A 25,886-nucleotide genomic window follows, 5' to 3' on the forward strand; every position below is an offset into this window, starting at 1 on the left:
CGGATTTAACAAACCCACTGGATTTCAAATGTCAATTCCTTTGCGTATACGTCAAATAAATCCTCATTAAGAAGGTTAACCCTGCAAAAGGCTATAATATAAACATGACCTTAACACCAGACAGTTTGTCTTCAAATACAACTCTGATTTACTAACACATACATACATTTGTCGTTTGTCTCCCAGCTGTCCATCATTTTTTCACAGACAGTTGGGTTAACAAATTTTTGACATTTTTGTGAAAAAGAAGTGAGATGATAATTCAAATGTGCTGAAAACAAAAGAATATGTACAAAAACAAAATATGTGAACGAAAAACGAAAAGGAATCGATGATTTTCATACATAATTTTACAACTGTTTTTGCAGTTGTCTGGACGCCTACGTCACACAGGCAAGTTTTGTGTTTTTGACAATCAATACATGAACTCAACTGTCCTGTCATTTGTAAACGCAGGGTAAGTCAAGTTATGGGTACTTTACACGATATGTTTTTTACATATGAGTTGTCACTTTGCATATACATTTTGTATGGCAGAAGTGACAACTCATATGTAAAAAACATACCGTGTAAAGTTTGTGTTGTGAAATTCTTAATTTTCTGCATTAAAATTGTGTGCGTGTGTATGTGTTATTGTATCATGTGTATTTGCGATTGTGTGCGTAAGCAAATGACGAAAAAACAGATGTAAATACACCTCATTTGTTTCTAGGATTTCGTAAAACGAAATCATTTAATGTGCATACGTAAAATGGGCTTTAAGCCTTCTCGTATATGATGGCAGGATGAAATCACTATTCCAATGAAGAAAAGCTGTCTGGTGTAAACGCCTAGAAAACAACCTCTGAAAATATACGCCATACGACATTCATAATAGTGTAGAGGCCAATGACAATAGAAAGCTTTGCGACGAGCTTCCCCACAAAGTGGTTATTTGACTTTATTTTCAATGATAATCGGTATTTATATCCGTCAAATGAGCGAGACAACAGCATAATTGTGCAAAAGAGCCAACACTATATTAGCCTCGTCGTTTAACCGAGTCGAGTCTTTTGTACGTTCGTTAGTAAAGGCAGTCGTCAAAATCAAGTGCGATTTGTGTGGTGCAAAGAATTGTGAATTCGTCGTTACTACATCGAATTCATTTGCCAAATCTCTGAATTCTGACAAAAGAGCAATTTCACAAATTTCCATCGTTTCTTTTTTTCTTTAAAATATTTTCCATTAGAAATATTGAATAGAATTAAATAAATTTTTATTGATATTCGGATTGTTTGGTGAGCTTTGCTACACAACAATTGGGTGAGGAGCAGTGGCGGCTTCAACCTCTCGTGGAAAAAAAGAAAAATCATACACAGAAAATTTGTAATCAAATTTTTAACAGCATAAAATGGCGTTAAAAAGAATTAATAAGGTATGTGAGAGCAATTGGAGAATGTTTCAATAAGAACGATGCAATTGTTGAAGGACTAAACGAAAAAATTGAAATTTAAAATGCGGTGACAAGAATGAAAAAATGCCTTTGATTCGCATAAGAAAAAAATTTATGCAAGAAAGAAATGTGAAACGTCGTCGGTCGTCTCGGAGTGTAAAAAATGAGAAGCGAATAAAAATGACGGGGAAAATCGAATAAAATGATGGGCGACCGACCGAAGAGCCCAACCGATGAGACACCGCACACACGGCACGAAGTTTTTTCTTTTTAATATTTTTTTTGCTAAAGCTTGCTAAAAAAATATTAATGGATATTCAAATAAGGGAAAAATGATGCATTGTGGTGGATGGATGGCGGTGACGACGAACTTAAATGAACAAAAAAAAAAAAAAAACAAGTGAAAAGTCCAATGATCTTTGCAAAATGGATAATTGCTCAAAAAGTTCCGTGCAAATTTGTTAAAAAAGTGTGGTTTACGGCGGTGTGGGGGAATATTGTATTTTAAAATTTTTATTTTCTGCATGTGGACCCCCTCATTTCCTGTGCGTGTGTGAGTTGATGATGATGGACTTTTGTTTTTTCTTGTATTCCACACAAATGGAATGAAGAATTTGCACTGTAAAGTGTCTGAAATGAAAAGCGGATGAAGCCGGTTTCAATGAATGTGACCAAGGAATATTATTCTTCCATCTATGCCACAATTAAAAATAGAAACACAATGGCAATGTTTTTTCTGCTCTTTCCTAAAAGGTGTTACCCAATTTTCGTGGTATACACAGCAATTATAGCTATCAGTCTTTCCGTACGTTTTTTATGGCAGCAGTTCTGTTGCTATCAAAAGCAAAAACACAAGAACAACACACAAAGCAAAGACAAAGTGAATACTCTCCAGTAGTTAGTCAGTCATGGCACAAGTTGTCTCAGTCGCCACCAGTCTGTTAAAATGCAAAGAACCTAACCTAACATTTATTTCTTTAAATTGCAAACACTAACAACAGTGGTGACAACACGTCAACGTTTGTCATTACTTTGTCTTGTGGATGGAGTAGTGGAAGGATATTTTTGTAATTATTTTTTTTCTGAATGCGGGGTTTTTAATTGATTTCTGCTGCCATCGCTGGGAGCTGGAAAGAAAAAAAACGAAGAAAAACTTCTAGAATATAGTACAATCATAAGCAATGAGAACCGAGGCGACGACGTTGGCGTCGTCGTGGACTGTTCACAACATCAGCAGGGAAACGTCACATTTAACAGGGACGTTAGCTGTTTTTTGTTGTTTTGCTTTCTTCGTTTGGTTTTCGTCGGGGGTCGGTCTACTTTCTATTTCTTTTCTTCTCACAATTCGTATAGCTTTCTCTCAAAGGCCAAATTGTTTGAAATAGTGTTGTCTCCCTTTTGTTTGTTGTTGTTTTTGACAAACCAACAAACAGACGGACGGATGGGCAAACAAGCAGAATAGCAGTGAACAGCAACGTTAACAGTGATAAAGAGCTCGCTCTCTATTGTCGCAGCTGTTTTACGCCCTTGTTTGTTTTCTTGCAAAGCCGGCTTAATTCCAATAGGATTTTTTGGTTTGTGATTTTCGCAATATGCCATTGTAGGGGGCGGTTGTAATCCACAGAATAGGAGTTTTTAAATCTTATAAATTATTACTCAAAAAAAAATCTATAAAGATGTGTTTTTGTTTCTTTTTTTGCGATTTCTTATTTTAATCTGCTCTGATGCTGTTGTCCCTTTCTTTCCCCTTTGTTATTTTTTTAGTTTTTGTGTTGCTCTGTGCTGTTGTTGACGTTACTCAGTAATTTTATAAAATACAGAGTTGTATTTTTTGATTTATAGTTTGCAAAAACTCATGCGTGACACAAACGCACACATTTTTGTGTTGTTGTTCATCTGAAGAAGACAAAAAAAAAAAAAAAACAATGTACACAAAAATCTTATCAGCTTTTACAATTTGATGGGCTGAGTTGATCTTTCTTTTTTATCAAATAGGACCTAGTATCGAGGAGCTACCAGATGTTTTGAATATCTAATTGTGTAGAACGAGTATTCGTTTTCTTCGCGACAAGTAACCATGTACATGATTGGGAGTGTATTTGAAGAAGTAATTGAAATGACCACCTACCGTAAGATTTCAATTAAAGTAAAAATAACATTGCCAGAGGATGGATGACTTCCGTATCGTCAGTTGCTTGGCAAATGACTGCAAATGTATGAAGTGCTATGTTTCTTAACGCCCTTGTATTTAAGAACTGCGAAGCTACGTTTTTTAAAACGTCAAAAATAGGCATATAGTTGCATTTTCGAGGAACAATGCATGTGTGTGCAACTGAAATATTTTGACGAAGTTTAAACAACACAAAGCAAATGACGATACAGAAGTCAGCCGATCCTGATCACAACGATATATAGCTTTGATTGCGGAAGTCCATACTTCCCGATATTATAGGCATTCCCGGGTATATGTTTTAACATTTTCCTATTTTTACTTGGTCAATATAGGTATCGTTTTAAAGCTTAAGGAAAGTACGGCTGATTTCCGTGTCGTCGGTTGCTTGGCAAATGACTGCAAATGTGTGAAGTATTATATTTCTTAACGTCGTAGTACTTAACTGCGAAGCTACGTGTTTTAAAACGTCAAAATTACGCATTTTTAACGCAGGAAAAAAGCAAACATGTATCATTTTTATTTTTGTATGAGTGTGCAACTGAAATATTTTGACGAAGTTTAAACAACACAAAGCCACTGACGATACGAAAGTCAGCCTACTTTTGTTCGCGTAAACAATTTTTGTATCTGTTCTGTTTAAAAGATAACCCTAAATTCTTTATGCTCTTTAAAGAATGGTTTAAATTCTTTAGTTTTAAGGTGTATTTAAAATTGTAATAATTTGGAAATATGATTCTTGCAGACTCTGGAACATAACAGTCAGTTTTATCATTACAAGATTCCGTTCAGACCCAAAAATTTGGATTACTGGGCTTTACATATTAAATTAGCAATGTAATCCATTAAAAACTGTGGTGGTGATTCTCGGCGCTCTGGCATTATTCGCTTAAAAAATTAACACGACTCGGACAGGTTTCATCCTCATTTGTGCCAATGTTGCACCACTTCAGGTGCTAAAACCAACCATCTTTTTACCTTGAGCACACTGACCAAAATATTGAATTCCATTTGATGTGGTTAGGTGAAGCTCATATTTTTCTGCCGCCTCAAGCAGTATATCTTTATAGAGCGGTTGCAGTAACGAGATGTCCGGGAAAGTTTTTTCTGATGTCCACGTTCAATTTCCGGTACTTTTGGCTGGCATTTTAGGTTATTTTCTGAAATTTCTTCTATATTGTTAAGTTTGTATGTTGTGACGATAATTGTTTTCTAGCAAGTGGTTAATATTCATACTAGCGATTTCTCTAAATTACTTCAAGTATATATATTTGTAGAAATACGTCGTAGATGTTTACTAGCCAGTTGGCTGTTCTCATATTCGCTTACCGGTAGTAGTTCTTTGTGTCTTTTGTTCACTTTTTTGGTGAGTCATCATAATTGTTCTTCATTTTTTATTTAATGTTGAGAAGATATGGCAAACATTTTGTTATTGTACAATGTTCGTATGCTTTGAAAAGCATATTTGTTTTTAAAATTTATTATTAGTTTATCTCTTTATCTCATAAACAACTGCAACTTGGGATTTACTAATAATCATAAAATGACACATCTTAGCGTGGTGTTAGTCGTCGTGCATTAGTAAATATATTTATATGCCTTTGCTATAATAATAACAAATGTATTGAATGACCTTCTAATGTTATTTGTTGTTTTACAGTTAAGGTCATTACAAGAAATAATAAATAAAATATCGATTTTTTCTTTTTTAAAGTTGCTGTTATGAAGGCTCGTTTTCTCTTTATAAGTGGGCAATTTTGATGACGCTCTAGTTGGTTGGTTGGCTTTGCATTGAAGAAATTTTGCTTATAATGAAATTGTCATGGATCAGCTGTTTTGTTATTCAATAGGCATAAACGAATTTCATAAGCCCAACGTTCGTCTTGACACTTTTGATGGCTAACATGGTAGGATCACAGTGACAATGCCAATAAATGACCAAGGAAATTGTGTAAAGTGTAAAATGAGTCGTTCTTGATTCAGTTATATTGGATATATTGCAATACCTGAACAAATAGATGAATTGTTTAAACGTCGTCAAAATATTTCAGTTGCACACTCATACATTGTTCCTCGAAAATGCAACTAAATGTATCAGAAATAAAAATGTTACATGTACCTGCGTTAAAAATGTGTTTTGAAACACATAGCTTTGCAGTTAAGTACACAACGGCGTTAAGAAACATAATAATTCGCAAATTTTCAGTCATTTGGAAGGCAACTGACGATACGGAAGTCAGCCTATATTTGTCACAATCATATAATAGGTTTGTCCTTGTACTTTCTCAGTAAATATTACTCAGTAAGTTCTTTTTAGAGAGTAAAACATTTTATACTCTTTCAAAGGAAAAATTAAAAAAGTAAAAAAGACAACATTCAGTAAAAATTTTCAATTTGATTAATATTTACGATTATGATATTTGGATATTTTAAACTTTTGACAACTGCCTAAAGCTACAAAATGTTACTGAACAAAATTCTTTCAGTAAAAATTATAAGTTCTCAGTAGTTCTCAGTAATAAAAATTTCAAAACAAGTTTCTCAATTCATTCTCTTTTACTGAACATTTGTTAAAAAACAACATTCAGTAATAATTTGTAATAATTATTACAAATTATCGAGTACGCAGACACACTTAATATATGCACATCGTGCAGAGTGTTGGGCATGTGTCATTCATTTCTTTGTGAAGTTTGTGTAGGAAAAGGTGAAGAATATAAACCTATTATTAATAGATGTAATTTAGAGGAAGTACTCAGTTAATTAGTGGGCTGTCGAAGACGCCTATATAGTCGACGAATAGGTGATACATATTCTCTAGGATTTGGCTTAGGGTAAAGATTTGGTCTTCAGTGGTTTCGATTTTAGCCGTTTACACAATATGCCCGACAGCGCTTTATATGTGATGGTTAGGAGACTTATTAATGCTTCTGTAGTTGGCACAAAACAATCTTTTCTCCTTTTTTGTGCACGGGACACCGGACGTGCAGCATGCACCATGGATTTTTAGGTGGTGATTTTTTGTATCCAAGTATGGATTTTGCGTAAGTTGGAAGAGAGTGGGCTATTCTTTGCCATTGCTCTTCCACATGGGTCAGTTGAGCTCTTGTGTTTCCAGATTTTCTACATCCAGTTTCTGTCCTGTGTTAGATCTCACTTTCACCACAACATTAGGACGATTGAGTGCGTACCTTGGCTTCTACAAAGAATCGATGTTCGTCTTCGAATAGATTGAACATCTAACGCAATCAAATCTCGTCTATCACGAGAAGATCAATCTGGTTTTCCCATTTGGGAACATCCACATGACCTTGTGTAAGTCAAGGTGCTGGAACCTGGTGCTACTGACTACCATTTTTTTGTTGCCTCAATATTGATAAGCCTCATTCCGTTGTCGAATGTTACCCCATGAAGGCTGAACTTACCGTCCGTTGGACCAAAGATATTATTTCCCCAATGTTTGCAATAAAATCTCTAAGAACAATATTAAGTCATGGTCAGGGCAGCGGTTATATGCTGTCTCTAGGTGCTTGGACTGAATCTGTAGATCAATTTTTTAAGCCTCCGATTTTCACCAAATCCAATACCTAGTTTATGTTTCGTTTCATCGCACCGATAACATCAGCTTTATACTTACCATGTACATTCGGCAGTGCGCAAACTGTAGAGATTTCGGACATTCAAGGTGCACATTCGCAAAGCGTTTGCGGGGGTCGTTAACATGTATCATTTTTATTTTTGTATGAGTGTGCAACTGAAATATTTTGACGAAGTTTAAACAACACAAAGCCACTGACGATACGAAAGTCAGCCTACTTTTGTTCGCGTAAACAATTTTTGTATCTGTCCTGTTTAAAAGATAACCCTAAATTCTTTATGCTCTTTAAAGAATGGTTTAAATTCTTTAGTTTTAAGGTGTATTTAAAATTGTAATAATTTGGAAATATGATTCTTGCAGACTCTGGAACATAACAGTCAGTTTTATCATTACAAGATTCCGTTCAGACCCAAAAATTTGGATTACTGGGCTTTACATATTAAATTAGCAATGTAATCCATTAAAAACTGTGGTGGTGATTCTCGGCGCTCTGGCATTATTCGCTTAAAAAATTAACACGACTCGGACAGGTTTCATCCTCATTTGTGCCAATGTTGCACCACTTCAGGTGCTAAAACCAACCATCTTTTTACCTTGAGCACACTGACCAAAATATTGAATTCCATTTGATGTGGTTAGGTGAAGCTCATATTTTTCTGCCGCCTCAAGCAGTATATCTTTATAGAGCGGTTGCAGTAACGAGATGTCCGGGAAAGTTTTTTCTGATGTCCACGTTCAATTTCCGGTACTTTTGGCTGGCATTTTAGGTTATTTTCTGAAATTTCTTCTATATTGTTAAGTTTGTATGTTGTGACGATAATTGTTTTCTAGCAAGTGGTTAATATTCATACTAGCGATTTCTCTAAATTACTTCAAGTATATATATTTGTAGAAATACGTCGTAGATGTTTACTAGCCAGTTGGCTGTTCTCATATTCGCTTACCGGTAGTAGTTCTTTGTGTCTTTTGTTCACTTTTTTGGTGAGTCATCATAATTGTTCTTCATTTTTTATTTAATGTTGAGAAGATATGGCAAACATTTTGTTATTGTACAATGTTCGTATGCTTTGAAAAGCATATTTGTTTTTAAAATTTATTATTAGTTTATCTCTTTATCTCATAAACAACTGCAACTTGGGATTTACTAATAATCATAAAATGACACATCTTAGCGTGGTGTTAGTCGTCGTGCATTAGTAAATATATTTATATGCCTTTGCTATAATAATAACAAATGTATTGAATGACCTTCTAATGTTATTTGTTGTTTTACAGTTAAGGTCATTACAAGAAATAATAAATAAAATATCGATTTTTTCTTTTTTAAAGTTGCTGTTATGAAGGCTCGTTTTCTCTTTATAAGTGGGCAATTTTGATGACGCTCTAGTTGGTTGGTTGGCTTTGCATTGAAGAAATTTTGCTTATAATGAAATTGTCATGGATCAGCTGTTTTGTTATTCAATAGGCATAAACGAATTTCATAAGCCCAACGTTCGTCTTGACACTTTTGATGGCTAACATGGTAGGATCACAGTGACAATGCCAATAAATGACCAAGGAAATTGTGTAAAGTGTAAAATGAGTCGTTCTTGATTCAGTTATATTGGATATATTGCAATACCTGAACAAATAGATGAATTGTTTAAACGTCGTCAAAATATTTCAGTTGCACACTCATACATTGTTCCTCGAAAATGCAACTAAATGTATCAGAAATAAAAATGTTACATGTACCTGCGTTAAAAATGTGTTTTGAAACACATAGCTTTGCAGTTAAGTACACAACGGCGTTAAGAAACATAATAATTCGCAAATTTTCAGTCATTTGGAAGGCAACTGACGATACGGAAGTCAGCCTATATTTGTCACAATCATATAATAGGTTTGTCCTTGTACTTTCTCAGTAAATATTACTCAGTAAGTTCTTTTTAGAGAGTAAAACATTTTATACTCTTTCAAAGGAAAAATTAAAAAAGTAAAAAAGACAACATTCAGTAAAAATTTTCAATTTGATTAATATTTACGATTATGATATTTGGATATTTTAAACTTTTGACAACTGCCTAAAGCTACAAAATGTTACTGAACAAAATTCTTTCAGTAAAAATTATAAGTTCTCAGTAGTTCTCAGTAATAAAAATTTCAAAACAAGTTTCTCAATTCATTCTCTTTTACTGAACATTTGTTAAAAAACAACATTCAGTAATAATTTGTAATAATTATTACAAATTATCGAGTACGCAGACACACTTAATATATGCACATCGTGCAGAGTGTTGGGCATGTGTCATTCATTTCTTTGTGAAGTTTGTGTAGGAAAAGGTGAAGAATATAAACCTATTATTAATAGATGTAATTTAGAGGAAGTACTCAGTTAATTAGTGGGCTGTCGAAGACGCCTATATAGTCGACGAATAGGTGATACATATTCTCTAGGATTTGGCTTAGGGTAAAGATTTGGTCTTCAGTGGTTTCGATTTTAGCCGTTTACACAATATGCCCGACAGCGCTTTATATGTGATGGTTAGGAGACTTATTAATGCTTCTGTAGTTGGCACAAAACAATCTTTTCTCCTTTTTTGTGCACGGGACACCGGACGTGCAGCATGCACCATGGATTTTTAGGTGGTGATTTTTTGTATCCAAGTATGGATTTTGCGTAAGTTGGAAGAGAGTGGGCTATTCTTTGCCATTGCTCTTCCACATGGGTCAGTTGAGCTCTTGTGTTTCCAGATTTTCTACATCCAGTTTCTGTCCTGTGTTAGATCTCACTTTCACCACAACATTAGGACGATTGAGTGCGTACCTTGGCTTCTACAAAGAATCGATGTTCGTCTTCGAATAGATTGAACATCTAACGCAATCAAATCTCGTCTATCACGAGAAGATCAATCTGGTTTTCCCATTTGGGAACATCCACATGACCTTGTGTAAGTCAAGGTGCTGGAACCTGGTGCTACTGACTACCATTTTTTTGTTGCCTCAATATTGATAAGCCTCATTCCGTTGTCGAATGTTACCCCATGAAGGCTGAACTTACCGTCCGTTGGACCAAAGATATTATTTCCCCAATGTTTGCAATAAAATCTCTAAGAACAATATTAAGTCATGGTCAGGGCAGCGGTTATATGCTGTCTCTAGGTGCTTGGACTGAATCTGTAGATCAATTTTTTAAGCCTCCGATTTTCACCAAATCCAATACCTAGTTTATGTTTCGTTTCATCGCACCGATAACATCAGCTTTATACTTACCATGTACATTCGGCAGTGCGCAAACTGTAGAGATTTCGGACATTCAAGGTGCACATTCGCAAAGCGTTTGCGGGGGTCGTTAACGTTAGAGGGGTTTGCTTTTCCTTTTTTTCGTATACTTCTTGAGATAATGACCCATAAGCTCCAAAAAAGCCTTCCGGAACCAACTAAACTTAGTTAATACGTAAGGTAACTCTCGAAGGGAAAAACTGGTTTGGTCCAGACGTTCATATCGTATTATTTCTTATTGACTCTGATTATGGCGGATATTGACCACAACGACGGACCACAGTTTCGGGTATCTTCCACATGAAGTTTGGAAAGAGTGCAATTTAAGGACTAGTCTGGGATCGGTTTTACTTTTTTGGCAACATGTTCCCATGAGCCCAGCAAAAATACTCATTACAAAACCCCCTACTAACCCCTTATTTTTACAAGGGCATGTCGCGCGAAATAAGAATTTATTTTTTGACCACCTAAATTAGTATTTGAATAAGTAGTTAATAAATGTCGTGACTACTTTTCAAACTAGTTATATAAGGGGCCAAAAAGTAACTACGTATATCGCGTGACGTGCTCTTGTTAAAATAATGGGTTAGTAGGGGTTTTGTAATGGGTATTTTTGCTGGGTGGCCCTAGTTGCGACGCACAGTGGCCAAATTTCCGGAAAACCTTGCCAAAAATTGTATCAATTTACACTAAATAGTGTCAAATATTGTTTAAAGGATCCCACTGCGTGTAGTTATGAAAAATTATATAAGTTTCCTGTTTAATAACTGGGTATAAAAAAAGTGAACCTATTTGGAAATTGTATTTTTTTCTCAATATTTATGTTGTAATATACAAACTAAACAACGGTTTTTAAATATTTTTGTCGCCAATGAAGTGCGCGTTTTTTAATAATTGATGTCCGTCCTTACACAATTTTTTTCCATGTCAATTTTCACAACATATGTATGTTGAAAATAGTTGTGAGTAAGATCGAGTTGGGCCGTGTACCTTATGATTTCATAAAAAAGGAAAAGTGATTTACTAATTTCCATCGAAACATCCTGCACATATTTTCACTTTTCGTTTTTATGAGTTATTTTGTCTTGCGAATATATAGACATATTCGTTGATTTAGAATGTCAGAATAGTGTATTGGGTAACTTCCTGGCGTTTTGGTAAAATTTAGAGTTTTATGTATTCTAGGACCTATAGTAAAATTTTATGGCGAACAAATATCTAGAATAATTTTATCTTATACGACCACATCTTATAAGAGACTTTAAAGATTGGTGGAAAAACGGACCAAAAATACCACTTTTATGACTCATACTTGGCAGTAAAGTTGCCAAAGACACCATATACCTAAAGTGCAAGGATTCCAAGTAATCTTAACTCAAATATTTCCAAAACTGTAGAAAATGTAGAAGCTTGCACTCCTATTTTAGCTTCTTGTTTTTTTTTGGCAAAATTGATACCGATATTTCCTTGGTATGTAATGCAAATAGAGATTTAATTTTTTGGTGACTTATAGTGAATCGTCATTGACGCTATTCATCTAAAATGATGTTTTGTATGCCAATTTTGGCAAAACTCACATGAAGTACGACCTTAACCATAAAATGTGTTTTTATTTAGCATATTTCTGGAGTTTAGGTATGATATAGAGTTTTGGTGTAATCTAGAAGCTAGGTTTAATGGCGAACAAATTTGTAGAATATTTTGATATGATACTATCACATTTTATAGGAGAAGGAACCAAAAATATCCCTTTAATGACCGTCTGAGACCACTCAAATAAAACGCTTGCATTTTTAATTATTAAGATATTAATTTAAATGCTACAGACATATTCCACTTTGCTAATCTGAAAACTAAAGTTAATTGAATATTCCCTTTGATGAAAATTTGATTTGATCGAATTATTAGATTACAACAGTTCCAAACAAATTCCCCATTCAAAACAAAAAATACATACATATATTCTAATGGTATAATTTCACATAGCTGAATATTTTTTCTCCCAATTGTCATTAACAATTAATTGGCACCTTCCAGCAAAACAAAATTTCTTTTTTCCGATAAATAAAATACAAAGAAATACCAGTGGACGTCACCACATAAAATTGCTGTTAAAATTCAAAAATCTCAAAATAATTTGAGTTAGAACATTTTTTTTAGTTGTTTTTCTTCGGATTTTATTATTCACAATGTTGTTTTTGTTTTGGTCATTGCTGACGTTTTGTCAACGTTGATCATTTTTGATGGACGAATTTTATACAGCCATACACTATAATATCCAACCAGCTATGTGTACGTTATTTGTTATGTATGTTTGTCAGTTTATGTGAATTGATGATGATATATATAACCTATGTATTATGAGGCATAATGGTGTGCTACCCCTTCCTGATCTTACTCTACTACGTATAACATATTTTTCTATATTGTATGTATGTATGTACAAATGTGGTAGATTTCTTTGCTTTTGTTTTCATTCTACGTCAAGGAAATAAAAACAGAATGTAGGCTTGTGTGCTTTCTTCTGCCTTCTTCATGTCGTCACAATTCTTATAACGCATAGTCGCATTGGAAACAAAGTGTAAAATGTTACACTTGTACACTTTTTATATGAAATTAAAATTTTGTTTAGTTTATTTTAAATTGTCATCCTCCTAAGTTTTTAATTCCAACGAGGCAGACAGTGTGCATAAGAGATTATTTTTAGTTAAAAAGAATGGAATAATGGAATATGTTTTCTAGTGTATATTATGTAATTTTTATATATACTGCTTCATATGACCTTTTTCGGTAGAATTTTAAAAGGTTACAAGATAAACTGTCACAATGTCAGCAACCTAGTTTGGTATTGAAATGCTCAGAGAAATGCCTAAACCAGATTGCATCCCGGTTATATTTTGATATGAGACCGTATTTTTATCAACGAGTCCGAATGGGGTGGAACATAGTACGGCGGCACCACCAAAAGAAGTTTTTTTATAGGGGAAATACTCTGAAAATGTGGATAGCATTCATTCAGGGAATTTTCCACAGCTGATGGGATGTTCTGCTCATGTATTGAACTTCAAACACTCTGCGCTATCTTGCTTTTTTATACAAATTAATATTCCTAGACGCAGGGGATGTCTTTTGTGTCCGTTTATATTCACATTCGAAAGCATATTTGGTATAGTTGGTCACCTTTTGTCAGGAAAAACTCTTTCATACCAACCAGTTATTTTCACTGTTATAAAAATCTTTTTATACCCTCCACCATAAAATGCATGGTATTGTAACTTTGCCATTCCGTTTGTAGCACACTGAATTATTCATCGGAGACCCTTTAAAGTACGACGGCCAAGGGACCGACGGAATTGGTCGCTAAAACCGATTTGTTATTATAAGCGATATTTGTTCCGTTGATATTTAGTTCCGTTGGAGTTACACAACTTTTCCTTAGAAATTGTCGGTACACGTCCACGTTTTGAAATAGCCCCATATAACGGTAACGTCTAATTTTCCGTATTTTTAAGGTTTTTGTCGCATTATTCCACTGAAATTGCCAAAGTTTGGTATATATTCTTCGTAATGCGTATAAAGCATTCCTGCAGTGAATTCTCGGTATAGGTCCACGTTTTCGTATAGTTCCCATAGAACGGTGTCCAACAGAAATAATTGACATTTGGTATTTTGTCTTTGTTAGGGTATAAAATATATACCCCATAGAACGATACCGCCCTATTTTCGATATTTTTGAAGTTTTAGCCACATCCAGCCATCATTATAATTTGTTATGAAAGTTATGAAAAGTTCGGCCAAACTTAACGCCATTTTTATTTACTTGTTATTTGTTTCATCTCTGCTGTTCCACTGTACAAATGTGGCATCATATGCATTTTTTGGTTTTGCAATCTGATTATGGATGGGTTTGTTAGGCAAACATTTTTTTTCATCTCTTGCCAAAAAAATCAACTTTACTTGTATTTGTTTGTGTGCAAAACAGGGCCAATGAACTTTTTAATACAGAAATTTTACATGACTTTTTGGTGGGGGTATTAAATTTTATATTTTTAGTAGTGGTGGGATGTGTGGAATAAGACGACGTGCGTGTGAAATGTTTGCTTATTGTCGTTTTTTTACGGTTTCTTGATATTTTTCTTGCATTTTTTACCTTCATTGCACAAATCTATTTTTTATTTTGCTTTATGACACATAGTTACAGAAACACACATATGGGTGACTGCACCATAGTAAACCGATAAAATGGTATTCGTTTAAGACTGGAAGTTTAAAATAAAAAATATAAGCGGTTTTATTTAGTTGAATTAATTGAGCTTTCATGACATAAGGAGTTTGTATTGAAAAAGTGATATATAGCGAAGTCGACACACATCCAACCAATATGCGACCATCGTTTCGCTGGTGGTTTAATTCATCTCATCAGGCATATTAGATGTGGTGCTAGACAAATACTGAGTTTGAAAACTTGTATATATACTAAACTTATTGGAAATTTGCAGTTGTGAACTATTTTTGAAGCCTTTTTACTATAAAGCAAGCCTAGTGTCTCTGGTCTTCTTAGAATCCTTCTTCAATACACACACATATATAAATCGAAGATTTTTTTCATTCGTGAATTGTAATGCATTCTAGTTCGGAAGTTTGATAGATTGGCAGTGGCTTAGAACCCTAAGACGTCGGCAACATTGTCAGTTTGTTGGAGAGGTCCCAGGTTCAAACCTTAGCCGGGCAGCGGTTTTCACTTATGGTGGTAGGTCTACAACTCTTTATGTGTACTAGGAGTTTTTACAACGAAGTTGGTTGTGAAGTATTTTTGAAGCCTTTTTACTATCAAGTCAGCCTAGTGTCTCTGGTCTTCTTAGAATCCTTCTTCAATACACACACATATACAAATCGAAGGTTTTTTTCCTTCATTAATTGAAATGCCTTCCAGTTCGGAAGTTTGATAGATTGGCAGTGGCTTAGAACGCTAAGACGTCGGCAACATTGTCAGTTTGTTGGAGAGGTCCCAGGTTCAAATCTTAGCCGGGGCAGCGGTTTTCACTTATGGTGGTAGATCTACAACTCTTTTTATGTGTACTAGGGGTTTTTACAACGAAGTGTGAACGTCTTTTTGTGTGAATATTGTAAAAAAATCAAAACATCTCAAACTCATCGTCAGTCGACCTTATAATTTCAGTTTTTTTCCTAAAAATTAGCTTCTTCTTGGCCTCCATTCTCTTATTGTTTTCATTTTTACATTTGTTCGCCACTAAAGATCACACTGACGTAAAAAACAACTCAGACGAAAATGACAGCTTTTTGGTGGAATAAATTAAAGACCCTGTGGTGAATTAAACTTTCATATACATATATTGTTGTTGTATTGTAAACAGTTGTATATCTACAATATTTACAAGATCTACATCTACTAGATCTATAATACCAATTTACAGGGATTCGTGAAAACCGCTATATATTTTTTTTCTTTTTCCATTAATGTTACAACTTTTTTTTCATTTTTGTCACCTTTCGCACCAATCGATCTTGCATTTTACCTTATTCGAGTTTTTTGTTATTATATTTTATAACGTTGTATCTTTATTTATTTTAGGAACTACAAGATTTGGGCAGAGATCCACCTGCACAATGTTCTGCTGGTCCAGTTGGCGACGATTGTAAGTAAATTTGTTAAAATATAATTTATCATAAGATTAATACATACTTATCGCAATAGCTCCATAAGCGTACCATCAATTTATTTCTGTAATATACTCAGATATTGTCGCAGAATTCTAGTCAGCATATCACAGAAGAATAAATTTGTTGTTCTTAAAGTTAATAGATAGGATGATAGTTCCCATTACTTTTCGGTTTATACTCTACAACTCCCAAGAATGGTTTTATCCGTCTTGTTTACTCAGTCTTTGAGATTCAGAACTTATCAAACATAGTGACCACGTCGAGGATTCTAGTTCTGTGAAATAAACAATGTTTAAAACAAAAATATATCAAATTTAACGCTTGCTAATTTTGTCACGAATTTTTAATTTAAATGCAAGCGTTTTATTTGAGAGTTCCAACATAAAGAAGAATATACATACTTATTGAGGCTATGAAATAAAACGCTGTAACTTAATTTTTTAATTATTTATTTCTTTCTAATTTCTTAGTAACTACACCATTTTCACATGTAGTTCGAAGAATTTCAGTTGTAATTTGATTATTTCATTTGAAATTCGAAACATTTCACTTGTAATTTGAGAATTCCAATTGATTTCGAATTATTTCATTTGTTATTTGAGAATTCCATTTGATATTCGAATTATTTCATTTGTAATTTGTATTTTTATTTGTAATTCGAATTATTTCATTTGTAATTCGAATTTTTCCATTTGTAATTTGAATTTTTCTATTTGTAAATCGAATTTTTTAATTTGGAATTTCAATTTTTCAAATTACAAATGGAACAATTCGAATTACAAATGAAAAAATTCGAATTTCAAATGAAAAAATTCAAATTACAAATGAAATAATTCGAAATTCAATTGGAATTCTCAAATTACATGTGAAATGCTTCGAATTACAACTGAAATTATTCGAATTACATGTAAAAAATGCTGTAGTTTTTTTTTTTTTTTTTTTGACCACTGAGAACTCCTTATTTTTATTGAAATTGTATTTAGTGTACATCGAACTGGTTCAAATGTTGAAAAGATCCGATGTTTCAGATAAAATGAAAAATGAAACGATAGTAAAGCACGAGGTCGCTATCTTTTCAAGCTTGACTATCATTTCATTTTTAATGATCCGATGTTTCACGAATTTTACTTTGCATTTATGGCAGTGAATCGGAACTTTCATCACTTCATTAGAACCAATGCAAAAGGTCCGATGAAATCAAGGAACCACTTCCATGAAATGTTGCCAATGAAGTGATGAAAGATCCGACCTTTTCTTCACATTAGAACCAATTCCGTGAATGCTAAGTACAATTCGTGAAACATTGGATGTTTTTTTTCTTCAACATTTAAAACAGTTCTATGAATGCTAAATACAGTTTCAATAAGAACAACGTTGTTGTTTTTTTATTTATTTATCATAGAACTTGTTATTCCTTTATTTTTACAGTGTTTTGTTTAACTTGCATTGGTTTCTGTCTGTTTAGTTCAAATCTAGTAACTCATTTTTAACACAGTAGCAGTTGACCAATCGAACTGAAACTTTGTACACTTTTCAGATTTGTATGATAATACATGAATATGAAACCAAAACCAATATGGGTTCATTTTTATACCCTCCACCATAGTTTGGAGGGCATATTAAGTTTGTTTTTCTGTTTGTAACACATCGAACTAATCATTTGCGACGACCATATAAAGTATATATATTATTGATCAGCATAAAATTCTAAGACTATCAAGCCATGTCCGTCTGTTGTAATAACTCTAGCGTTCGCAATAATTGAGCTAGAGCGCTATATTTTTGCAACCGAGTATCTTTTTTCCATAGGCAGGTCAAGTTCGTAATTTGACAGTTGGGGTTCTTAGTGATCACAAAACATCTCCTCTAAAAACTGTTAACATAGTTCCATGTTTTGGTATAGCCCCCATATAGCGATACCTCACGATTTTCGGTAGTTTGAGGATTTTAGCTAGAATTTTAACCGAACTACCTGTTATTTAACATTTAAGGTTCCCAGTTGTCACAAAATATCTCCTCCAAAAACTGTAAACATATGTCCATATTTTTGTATAGCCCCCCTATACAAATTGTAAATATAGGTCCATGTTTTTGTATAGCCCCCATAAAACGGTGCCTCCCCATTTTCGGAATTTTTGACCGAACTATCTGTAATTCGAAAAACTGTCAACATACGTCCATCGGAACTTCCCGATTTTCGATTTTTTGGATTATACCTACAGTTTTCACCCATGTATCTGCAATTCGATATTTGAGGTTCCCAGTGGTCACAAAACTTCTCCACCAAAAACATAGGTCCATACTTTGATATAGCCCCATATAAGGTTCTCGACCGATTGAATACATTTTTTTATATTGCACCGTGGTTCAATGGTATGCACGACCGCCTTGCACGCAGAAGGTCAGGGGTTCGATTCCCCGGCCAGGCAACATCCAACATTTTTCAACGGTGGCAAAATACCCCTCAGTAATGTTGGCGACATTTCCTGAGTATTTCAGCCTTAAGTCTGTCTGGTTACTTTCCCAGCAAGAATTGTCCAGCAAGAACTTTCTCAGAGAGTAAGGGGTTTTTATTCTCTTTTGCTAGAAAATTGTAAAAAGTAAACAGACACCTTCCCAGCAAAAACCAGCAAGCAATCAGCTGACTTGCCAAAACAGAACAATTTGTCCGCCAACAAAGGAAGCAAACACGTTGTATTTTATTTAAAATAAAAAAGAAAATGAAACAAAAAAGTATTTTTCCACTTTACAAATTAGTTCTCCATAAAACAATACAATTAGACTATGTTATTTCCACAATAAAATTGTTTTTAATGTTCACAAACATAAATCAACAAAAAACTAAAAACGGCTGATTGATTGTTTTCAGGAAGAAGAAGAGCTTGCAAGTGCTTGCTAGAAGAAATTTGTCCAGCAAGAATTTGCAAGCTCTCAGTGAAAGAACTGTCAAAATGTCTCTCTCGAATCGCTCTCTTTTGCTGGTTTTTTGTGTTAACAGACGACTTCCAGCAACAATTGGTACAAATTGTTACAAATTTTAGGGTAACCAGACACAGCTCTTAAAAAACTTCTCACAAGTGGTGTCTTAAGACACGCCGTTCGGACTCGGCGATAAACAGTAGGTCCCATATCATTGAGCTAAATATGAATCGGGGTGCACTCATTGATATGAGAGAAGTCTCCCTTGTCCCGTATGGGATGTTGTGGAACAATGTTTGTTTTTGTTGTTTTATATTTTATTACCTTATTTAGGTATCAATGGTCACGAAATAACTCCGCCTAAAATTGTGAACAGGAAAGAAAATAATTATTCCGCTTTAGTTCAGAATATTTTATTGTTTCCTATAGCCCCATATAGCGGTACCACCCGATTTCAGGTGTTTTGAGGATTTTGTCTTAATTTTTTGTCAGAATTGGCTGTGGATTGGCATTTGGGGTTAACAATTGTACAGAAACTCCCCCACAAAAATTGTGGACATGGTTCAGATTTTGTATTGCCCTTTTTGCTTAGCTGGGTTTTATAGGGATTTTCAATTATTTTGTTTTTCTAATTGTTATTACAAATAATCATATTATAAAAAATCTTATATTTTTTGATATTGTTATATATTTGACTTATCTGTTCGGAGTAGTCTACGTGTCCAATTTTTTTGTTCGTAAAAAATAAATTTTTATTGGTTTTAAGATTTAATCTAGGTACTAGAGTAGTCTAGGTAAAGCTATTTTCTGTAAAAGGGATGGCCTTTAAGGCTTGGTTACCATTATGCGAAATAAATTAAATTAATTAAAAATTTAAAACGCATATTTGCATATGTGCTGTTAACAGGAAAAAATTTTCATTTTTTTAGATTTCGTACTCATGATATCGTCTAATACAACTGCCCTATAGTCTTATTCATTATATATTCATTATAAATAAAAATACAATTATAATTTTAAAATTAAAACTAAATTATTTATCATTTTCTATTTCAGTATTTCACTGGCAAGCAACAATAATGGGACCGGTAAGATATTTTATTGCGTAATAAATAAATTGTTTCATAGTATTAAATTATAATTAAGATTACCAATTTGCTGATAAGGAAGTCTATTGTGAGGTTTAATGTTGACGTTTTTGATAAAAATTAAATTAAATGTGCAACATAGAAAATGCAACCAACTTAGAAATGCATTTTCTGAAATTACATTGAGACTACAAACCCCTATTTTAGATCTTGTGTTGTTAAATCCAGTTGGGATTTTATGGCCTCAACTAAACTGGACTAAAACGATTCCTTTTTGCACTATTCGGGGCTTTATCTCAGAATCTAATTGGAATTTTGCTTTGCAGTATTCAGCAATATTGTAGCTCTACAAAACTGCATCTAGCGCAACAATATCGTTTCAAATAAATACAAACAAAACAAATGCAAGTGTGAATGTATGAGTTGAAAAAGCAACAACCAAATGATGTTTTTTGTTTGTTTTTGTTCACGCACGTGAGAAAGAAAAGCAAATGCAAAGACAACTCAGTGGAATCGATGAGTATACTGTCTTTGCAAAGACGCGCAGCCCTGATCTAAAGTCATCTGCCCAAAGACTGACCCCGGAATCAATCGATTCACTCGTAAGCAGCTCATCCCTTACCTATAATTCTATTAAATATTAATGCCTTAAAATCGCTAAGTCAAGGGGTACATGCATCCCTTCGACCTTTTTCCTTCGTCGAAAACATTATACATACTTGTAAATTATTTTGTTACACAAATACTGCGAGTAAATTTAATTATTTACATTGACCACGTTTTAAAGATTATTTATTCATTCCTACTAAGAGTAATAATGTATTTCATAATTAAATGCATTTTTACACGAACCACTATTGTTTAAATAGACACACGTCTAAAATAGGTTATGCGTGTAAGTTAATTTTACAGTAGGCAAAACTCATATACTACCATTGGCAATTAGCTGCACACAGCTACTTAAATTCTTGTAAAAACCCCCGATTATCTCCAGAGAGTATATTCTCATATTTTTCCATATGATAGAAAATGCCCCACCCAATGTACGCTATTAAATGTATATAATTTCAATAAGGGAACCGAAAACTATTTCTCTTCCAATATGTTTTATTTCATTAGGAACTGAATTATGAAATGATAAAGTTTTAAAAAGGTGTTTGTGTTGGAGTTCTTCCGCCAAACGAAACCAAACTCTTAATGTCTGCCCAACATAAGGTTCAAAGCCAATATTATTGTAGCAGCTAAAACTTATGATTTTCAATATTCGGGTCTAATTCTTCCGTAACAAAATTCAAAAATTCGTTAATCCATATAAGAACAAGTTGAGTGGGTTAAGTTCACTCAGTAGTGCACTATCTTTGTCTCTATTGATGACAGTGACTGTGTGAATGTCGTACTTGGGGACCACCACCCATTCATCGCAGCAAAATAACGCCAACTTCCAAGGTAAACACGAATGGTTTTAACACAGTTCAGATCCGGGCGATGCAACCGCCTCAATTCGTATCGGGCCCGACTTGTTGCCACGATACCCAACAGATGCTTGGCATGTGGATTGGGACCCCACGATACACTGCATTTGTTTAGCTGCCCAGCTTAAGCCACAAACCAACCTGTCTCCTGATTCTTTATGGACACAACCATTCCAGGTTGCAGAATTTTTGAGTCTGGATATAAAGGGTTATCGTGAAAATAATACACGAAAGAAAATATTTGCGTGGCTACAACAACAACAACAACAACAGCCAAACATTTTGGGTTAATTTGGGGGTCGGAGTCTGACCGCCATCGGTTAGTTTCAGGTGTCCATATTACTAGACATATTTAATAAATTCTAAACTCAATTACATTTATTATTGATTTATTATAACTTTTGAGATTCCTTCTGGGCCAACGCTGTGGATAACTTCGCGTTTTGGGAAACAAATTTGCCTAATCGGTGATCTATGAAATGACGGTAAAATAAAACGCTCAGCTCTTAGGGGGATATGAATTTCTGGCATTCGACCAGCAGTATATAGTGAGTGACTGCATCAGTTATGATGTCCTGGTAAATGCTCGCGGCTACTGTGAAATTTGGGGGGCATGACAGTTGAATGCTTTACATGTTTAAAAGAATTCATCGGTCCGAGAAGTAAAAGTTATTTTAATTATTAATAGACAAAATTTCATTCATTCTCGCAACAGGAAATATTTTTTTAAAAAAAGGTCAAAAAGTCATAATCCTAATGTACACATTATGTACTTCTATATGACTGCAATCCTCATATACTATGTATTTAGTGTACTGCACCGACAGTCGAATTAGAAAAGAAAGTCCATCACGTCCACTTCTAGTTCGTTCCTTTCACAATGTAAACATTGCTACAAACTTTATTGTTATTGTAGTATCCATCCCTGTCATTGTTGTCGAATGGAATGGTGGGGTGACAGTCTTTGGCCGTTTCGTCAGTTTTTCTGTCGTTTTTGTCGCAGCAATTCCTGAAAATTTTAAAAAAAGTTATTTAACGAAAACAATCTGTAATGCATTGCTACATTAGCTTACGATGCCACCCACCAAAAGATCAAGTAAAGCAGCTGTAAAAAGCTTCATTAGGTTCAAGGATGGAAGCTGTCTCGAAAGACATTCAAGAAATTAAAAGGGAAGATGAGATTAATTATGCAGACAGTTATGAAAGACGTAGAAATAATGTGAAGATGAAGGAATACTAAGATAAGGTTATGTATTGACTCGGCATTGCGTACAAACACGGAACACAGTAACAAACAATTCTATCGGCTATGTTTCCATCTTTTTTTCCACGTTATAGTCTGGTTATTACAACATTAAATTCGTGATGACACCAGCCAAACTGGCCACATAATCCACATTTAGAATATTTAATAGAAATAGCTAATCTTATGAAATAAAAATTATATTCCATGTAATTTTATCGTTCATATATTGAAATATCTATATTATACATACATATATATTTTCTCTTATCTTAACATTTATTTATTTATTTTTTTATATATTTTTAGCCTGACAGCCCGTACCAAGGTGGTGTATTTTTCTTAACAATTCACTTTCCAACAGATTATCCATTCAAACCACCAAAAGTGGCTTTTACAACGCGTATATACCATCCAAATATAAACAGTAATGGATCTATTTGCCTCGATATATTGAGATCTCAGTGGTCGCCAGCACTTACTATATCAAAAGGTAAATAAAAATTACATAATTCCTTATAGAAGTAAATATTAATGACATTATTTCTTTCCTTTTTTTCAGTTTTATTATCAATTTGCTCTCTACTCTGTGATCCAAATCCAGATGATCCTCTTGTTCCAGAGATTGCAAGAATATATAAAACTGATCGGGAAAAATATAATGAATTGGCACGAGAATGGACTAGGAAGTATGCTATGTGATGCGTTCCAGTTTGTATAATTGAATCGTCGTCGTCGTCGATGTTGATGTCATCGTTGTTGTTGCTGTTGTTGCCGTCGTCGTCGTTACCGTCTTCAACATCATCATCACTACCATCATTGTCGTCGTCGTTGGCGCCATTAATGTTGCCGACGTTGTCGTCGCCGCCGACGTCGTCATCATCATTATTCTTATTCTTATATTTCAACTTAATTATAATATTATTGTCGTCGTCGTCGTCAAATGGTTACAACAACAGCATCTACTATTTAAATAAATTCAATAATAAAAAGAACAGCAAGATAAACTTTTACAACTACAAGGAGAAGAAGAACAACAACAACAGCAGCAACAACAATAATAATATTGAGAACAACATCAACAACAACAATTGCAGCAACAACAGCATCAGCAACAACATAATATATTGAAGAAAGAATAAATACAGCAACAAGAAATGTGTTTTGTAAAGAGAAAGATGATTTGAAGGATTAAACAAAAATAATAATAATAAAGGAAAACAAAAAAAAAAACAAATGATAAAAGAATTTTGCTACTATCACTACAACAACAACAACTTACTACTTAGCGACAAAATAAATAAAATTATGTAATGTGTAAACGCGCTCTTAAAAGAAAAAAAGTTACAATTAAAGTAAATAAAAGCAACAACAGCAACAGTAAATATATATATATTATAATAAAAAGAGAAATACAAATACACTACCAAACAAATCGAAACATTGCAACACCACACAAGTCCCTTCTTCTCAAGGTCCCCTCCTCCCCTTAAAAAGACACAAAAACACGTACACGCAAACATACATACCATACATAATATGATTAATAAACGAACAAAAGCAAAGGCATAACGATGTGAAAAAGAAAAAATTAAACATTTAATAACAATAATAAAAAATAAATAAATTCATTTACTCAGTTTACAACATAAAACAAAGAAGAGAGAAAATAGAGGAAAGCTAAATAATAAATGAGAAGTAATCTGTAAAAAAGAAGAGTTTTAAGAAACCAATACAAGATCAACACTTTTAAGATTTGCATTCAGCCTTGAATCATTTCCCCATTTTTACATATTTAATCCCTTTGTCGTATTTACAATGGAAAAACAAATCAATCATAAATTAGAAAAGTAAACAATGAAACATGATATTAACAAACTGCAGCTTTTCTTTTTCCCCCTATAAATTTGAAGCAAAATGTTATGGGGGTTCTAAAAAGACGTTTAATTAAATAGAATAATTCATCTTCATGCAAGGCGATGTATTATTTTTACTACTGTTTGTGACAGTATTTAAATAACTAAGTTAAGGGGATAACCATATTTCCAATGACATATTGGAAACCTGGAATATGAATGCTGCTAATTACGAATAAATTTGAAATTTTAACCCATATATTGAAAATTGACACCAACAGTTCTATTCAAAATGTTCATATCAGAAGCATTGGCATTGTTTTTATGTACTGAAATGTTTGACTGCTTATGCTTTAATTCTGGATTTCTACGAAGTACTGCCAATGTTGTTTTATTCATTTTTATTTTCATACCAAATTTTAGTATAAAACTAAATGAATGGTACGGTACTTCTGTTAATAAATTGTCACATTTAATGCGAAATGAAACAATTATTAAAACTGTAATGCAGAGAAGATAAATTCCGCATATCCCCCACATCTGCAAGTTCAATTTTTGGTGTTCGAATGTATATTTTCTTAAATACACGAATTTCTTTTTGTATAAAGAATTGTGTCTGGTTATGTTTTCTTTTTTCACAAGTACGTAATACTTTCAAGTTAAAATCTCATTGCTTTTATCAATTTGAATTTAGAAAATTCAATCTTTCAAAATTTGTCATATACTCGGCAATGCGGAAGAAATTTGGTTTCTTAAACATTTTAAAGAATTTTTTGCTGTGCTGTCACTTAATCTCCACCTTTTAAATAAATATTTGTATTTTGCAAAGAATGAAAAACGTATGACGTGATTTTATTAAATAGTTACCACTCATCTAATAAATTTGACAACACCGCTTAGAGTTCTATAATTGCTAAGGCCAAATCACATAAATATGTTTTTATCTTATTAATTTTTTTTTCAATGAATGGAATTTTGTCATTGTAGCTCCTTTTCATCATCTGTATATTTATGATGTTCACTTGTTTTAGGTGTAATCTAAATAAGTAAATACGTATTTTAATTTTTAATAATTTTCAATAATAAACGTATAAAAATTTAAAACATTTTGTTGATCATCCTTTTTTCATTGGATAAGGTCTATCATTTAGATGTAAATCTCTTG

General features: G+C 33.5%; 1 protein-coding gene across 1 annotated transcript; it reads left to right on the forward strand.

Annotated features, from left to right (window-relative positions):
* The first annotated feature begins 866 nt into the window (after positions 1–866).
* On the forward strand, positions 867–25,825 carry eff (ubiquitin-conjugating enzyme E2 eff). Its single transcript, XM_073958521.1, has 5 exons — positions 867–1,414; positions 16,055–16,118; positions 20,119–20,150; positions 23,175–23,358; positions 23,428–25,825. Exons 1-5 carry the CDS (start codon positions 1,391–1,393, stop codon positions 23,565–23,567), a joined length of 444 nt encoding a protein of 147 aa, XP_073814622.1. The 5' UTR covers positions 867–1,390; the 3' UTR covers positions 23,568–25,825.
* Positions 25,826–25,886: the final 61 nt, after the last annotated feature.

The sequence above is a fragment of the Musca autumnalis genome, unplaced genomic scaffold (genome assembly GCF_047663935.1).
Source record: "Musca autumnalis isolate F117 unplaced genomic scaffold, ASM4766393v1 scaffold_1, whole genome shotgun sequence".
In the NCBI taxonomy this organism is placed as follows: domain Eukaryota; kingdom Metazoa; phylum Arthropoda; class Insecta; order Diptera; family Muscidae; genus Musca; species Musca autumnalis.